This window comes from Ostrinia furnacalis, unplaced genomic scaffold, assembly GCF_004193835.3.
Source record: "Ostrinia furnacalis isolate ACB-3 unplaced genomic scaffold, ASM419383v2 OfSCF5691, whole genome shotgun sequence".
Classification (NCBI taxonomy): Eukaryota; Metazoa; Arthropoda; class Insecta; order Lepidoptera; family Crambidae; genus Ostrinia; species Ostrinia furnacalis.
This window is the reverse complement of record NW_021135930.1, coordinates 1-5,190: the sequence shown is the minus strand read 5'-3', so window position 1 is coordinate 5,190 and position 5,190 is coordinate 1. Positions and strand designations below refer to the sequence as shown.

The 5,190-nt window shown below is 45.1% G+C and overlaps 1 protein-coding gene across 1 annotated transcript; it reads right to left on the bottom strand.

Annotated features, from left to right (window-relative positions):
• Positions 1 to 2,099: 2,099 nt before the first annotated feature.
• On the bottom strand, positions 2,100 to 3,732 carry LOC114361413 (asparagine--tRNA ligase, cytoplasmic-like). The gene is made up of 2 exons (XM_028316414.1): positions 3,504 to 3,732; positions 2,100 to 2,321 (listed from the first exon to the last, which is right to left on the bottom strand). Exons 1-2 carry the CDS (start codon positions 3,715 to 3,717, stop codon positions 2,137 to 2,139), a joined length of 399 nt encoding a protein of 132 aa, XP_028172215.1. The 5' UTR covers positions 3,718 to 3,732; the 3' UTR covers positions 2,100 to 2,136.
• Positions 3,733 to 5,190: the final 1,458 nt, after the last annotated feature.

Here is a 5,190-nt window from a genome sequence, read left to right as displayed (position 1 = left end):
CATTCCTACATCAGCCCATAGATATCATAAAGCTAAAGTGATTGGTACATTCCTTGACCTCTCCAAGGCTTTCGACACTGTTTCTGTTCCGATGCTGATTAACAAGATGGAACAAATAGGTATACGGGGAACGATTTTGAATATCTTTCGCGACTACCTCACTGGCCGTCAACAGAGTGTCAAGCTGGGTTCATACACCAGTGACAAGCGTCCTTTAAGCTACGGAGTTCCACAGGGTAGTGTCCTAGGACCTACCCTGTTTTTAATCTATATTAATGGCCTATGCCAAATGACTTTACCAAATTGTAAAATCCTAACATACGCAGATGACACGGTTCTTCTTGTGCATGGGGATACTTGGAAGCATGCCCGTAAATTGACTGAAGGTGCCCTAAGTGCTGTTGCTCAATGGCTTAATAGAAACCTATTAACTCTAAACGTGAGCAAAACCAAGTATATTACCTTCTCTGCTTCTGTAACTTCACAACCAAAGGATCCTTTTGACGTGAAAATTCACACATGTGATGAACATGACCAAACCTGTTGCTGCCTATCACTGTCGCGTGCCAATGACATTAAGTACCTGGGTGTCCACCTTGACAGTACTCTCAGCTGGTCCACTCATATTGTTAATTTGACTTCGCGCCTGCGAAAAGTCATGCCGATCCTGAGAAAATTGAGAAACTCAGCTGATATAAATACCCTCCGGATGGTCTATTGTGCAATAGCACAGTCCATGGTGTTGTATTGTATCCCTGCCTGGGGTGGAGCCGGTGTCACTCATCTTATTAGACTTGAAAGGGCGCAGAGAGCTGTCTTAAAAGTTATGACCGGGAAACCATACCGTTATCCAACTGCTCTAGAGATGGGTAGTGGGTAAAAACCCATTTCACCCGATTGGGTTTAAACTGGGTGATTTGGGTAAAAACCCGGTTTTTACCCATTATCACCCATTCTGGTGGGTGAAAACAAAAATAGCGTTTTTTTAAAGTGAGAAGTGGTATTTGTTGCTAAGGGGGCGTTCTAGTGTTACGTAATGCAATCTGGGGGGAGAGGAGGTCTTGAAAAACGTTACAATGTGTTACAGTGGCGGAAGGGCGGTCGATTTCAAGTTTTTAAGCAGAAGTACTTTGTAGTTGGTGTTGTTATTTGTAACTTTATACCGTAATGTCATCAAAGAGAGAGTTTGGCATCTTTGGCATCCCCCCCTCCATGTCCTTGCCATGATCACAAATTATTGTATTCCTACTAAATTTCTTTTAAATCGGTTCAACGATTCTTGAAATAACACCATTTTATAAAATAATTGGTCACAACATCATAACGTGATCAATTTTACGATTTGGCCACGATATAAATGCATATTAGTGTTAAATTTGACTTATTACTTATTAATCAATAAACTTAAATAAGAAAAATTCAATAAAACTAAAGAAAAGATACCAATTGAAATAATTATAAAATTATTTGTTTTCACCCGGTGTAACACCCACGGGTGGAATGAAACGGGTTTTTATTGGGTTTTTACCCTCATGTGGGTTTTTACCCGGGTGGAAACCCATCTCTAGTAATAATCGATGTTATCATCATCTAAATTTTCATCATCATCTGAGACTGCACCATCATTTAAAGCAGCAAGAGCTGTCTTAATTTCCTTTTCAGATAGCGAGCCAAACATGCTGAAAAGAAAAGCCAAATAAGCAAATCATAGAACAATTAATATCGAACAATTTTATGGCATAAACGCATGGTGTAGACATTTGGCTACATACTGTAAATTTTCAAAAATATACTTTTTTTTCGTACGAAGATTTTTTTAATTATTTTTCCCCCTATCTGTGACTAAAAATCTAATTGAAATATTTTTTTCATAACTAAATAAAAAATCATGCATTTAAGGGTTAAACTCGGTTGCAAAAGAAGCAAACAAAAAACTCCTGAGCGTAAACAAAAGGCTGTGGTAATAATCGTCAAAATCAACAGATTTTTAAAATAAAGAATGCGTCTTGCTTTTCGAACGTCATAGAATAAATCAAGACATTGGCCAGAATCCTGCAAGGCTGCAAACGAAAAGAAAATCGAAAAAAGAAAAAACAAAAGACAGTCAGAAGCGTTATATTTGAATTAAGAATCAGTTTATGGCGTGCAGCGCTCGAGGAAGCGCGGGTAGAGGCACACGTCGCGGATGTGGTAGCGATCCAGAAGCCAGCACAGGAATCGCTCCAGGCCAAGTCCGTAGCCGCCGTGCGGAACGCTGCCGAACTTGCGCTGGTCCGTGTACCAGTAGTACGGCGACGGGTCGATGCCTTCGCGCTTGTAGCCTGGGGATAAAAAAAAAACAAAGTTTAACCCGTAAAATGTTTATAAGTAAAGATTTATGAATATTGGAGACTTGGCTGTATGGCATTATGCCTTTGCCTTTTTCTTGCAAAATAAAATAATAGACTCTAGAAAGGTACAAATGACCTAAACTGAACTGTCCCACCAACCTCATTGACAAGGGGGCGCCACCATCGTTCAACTACATAGTTTACAACATGGCAAAAATCGAAACCAGCGATCTCGTATTGACGGTGACGCCCCGCTGTCAATGTCACGGGTAGGACAGTTCAGTATATTGGGTCTATAACCCTTGATACTGGCAAGATAAATTAGTGGCTCAAGTTTGTTAATAACGAACGGTTCAAAATCTCTCCAGAGTGGCGCTAGAGCAGCAAAAAAAAATGTGAAAAACAGCACTTAAAGGTTTACAGGTTTAGAAATGAAGTGCACCGTGTTGAAGAATATGATTCGTTTTATTCGGCTTGACATTTTCCAAGTCAAGCTGGAATTCTGTTAGGAATTAACACATCTTTACATTAAGATCCGAAATTTCGAATGTTGCCAGCTCTCTTTCACAGAGCGAGATGTCAGCATGAGTGACGACAGAGACCTGAAACTATGTAAACAGTGTTACAGAGTAGTCCTACAGCGCCCCTAGCGGAAACTTTATTTATATATTTTTTAACCCGCTCACTAGTGAGGACGTTTGATGTAAACTTACACTAAGCCCATTCAAACGCCGATCACGACTGTCATTTGACGCCCTAGAACCTGTAATATCCTGCGGTGTTTGACACCAATTGACGTACCTTCCATCAGCTCCTCGTGGTCCCATATCCTCATGCATCCACCGACGACCTCCGGGTCTATTTGTCACTGTCACTCATGCGGGCTCAATCTCACTTTGCGTGAAAGTGATAGCAACATTAGGAACTTCGGGTCACGTTTTTCGGAGTAACCCCGCTGTCATCTTGAGTTCTGTCACCTGTGGTATGTCCTGCGCTGTTTGCCAGCAACCCACGTACCTTCCATGAGCTCCTCATGGTCCTGTGTCCTGGTCCATGGTATGCCCTGCGATGTTTGACAACAATCCACGTACCTTGCATCAGCTCCTCGTGGTCCCATATCCTCACGGACAGCCTATACTCCAATAAGACAGTCTACCAGTCCTACCCACGTACCTTCCATGAGCTCCTCGTGGCCCCATATCCTCATGGAGCCGCCGACGATCTCGCCCACGCCCGGCATGAGCACGTCCACAGACTCCGTCAGCCGCTCGTCGTCGTCGCACCGGGACATGTAGAACGACTTGATCACCGGCAGGAACTTGCAGAGTAAGAGGTCTACTCCGAAATGCCGTCTCAAAGTTTTGGGTCTTCTGTCACCCTCGCTCATGCTGGTATCTCGCCTTGCGTGAGAGGGATGGCAATATATCAAACTTCGGATGACGTTTTTCGGAGTAGCCCCACTGTCATTTGGAGCTCTGTCATGTGTGATGGACATAAATATACGTACCTTCTATCAGCTCCTTGTGGTCCATATCCTCATGCATCCACTGACGTCCTTCGAATCTATTTGTCACTCTCGCTCATGCTGGTATCTCGCTTTGCGTGAGAGGGATGGCAACATTAGGAACTTCGGATAATATTTTTTGGAGTAGCCCCGCTGGATTGGGACTAATTTTGCGCCCTGGAATCTGTAATGTCCTGCGTTGTTTCACACCAATTTACGTACCTTCCATCAGCTCCTCGTGGTCCTATATTCTCATGGATCCACCGACGACCTCCGGGTGTATTTGTCACTGTCACTCATGCTAGTATCTCGCTTTGCGTGAGAGGGAACTTCGGGTCACGTTTTTCAGAGTAACCTTTGACAAACACGCTTTCATTTTGAGTTCTGTCACCTGTGGTATGTCCTGCGCTGTTTGCCAGCAACCCACGTACCTTCCATGAGCTCCTCATGGTCCTGTGTCCTGATCCATGGTGTGTCCTGCGCTGTTTGCCAGCAACCCATGGTATGTCCTGCGCTGTTTGCCAGCAACCCACGTACCTTCCATGAGCTCCTCATGGTCCTGTGTCCTGATCCATGGTGTGTCCTGCGCTGTTTGCCAGCAACCCACGTACCTGCCATGAGCTCCTCATGGTCCTGTGTCCTGATCCATGGTGTGTCCTGCGCTGTTTGCCAGCAACCCACGTACCTTCCATGAGCTCCTCGTGGCCCCATATCCTCATGGAGCCGCCGACGATCTCGCCCACGCCCGGCATGAGCACGTCCACAGACTCCGTCAGCCGCTCGTCGTCGTCGCACCGGGACATGTAGAACGACTTGATCTCCGCCGGGAACTTGCACAGTAGGAGGACTCCGGGTCTGTTTGTCACTGTCGCTCATGCAGGCATCTCGCTTTGCGTGAGAGGGATAGCAACATCTTAGTAACCCGGCTGTCATCTTAGTAACCCCGCTGTCATCTTGCGCTCTGGAATCTATAGGATGTGCTGCGAATGCGATGTTTGACATCAAGTAACGTACCTTCCATCAGCTCCTCGTGCATCCATCGACGACCTCCGGGTCTATTTGTCACTGTCGCTCATGCTGGTATCTCACTTTGCGTGAGAGGGATGGCAACATTTGAAACTTCAGATGACGTTTTTCGGAGTAACTCCGCTGTCATCTTGCGCTCTGGGATCTCTAGGATGTGCTGCATATGCGATGTTTGACACCAATTTAAGTACCTTTCATCAGCTCCTCATGCGTCCACCTACGACCTCCGGGTCTATTTGTCACTGTCGCTCGCTCGCTTCGTATTTAGGAGTATGCTCGCTGTCATTTTGAGCTGTCACCTGTGGTATATCCTGCGCTGTTTGCCACCAA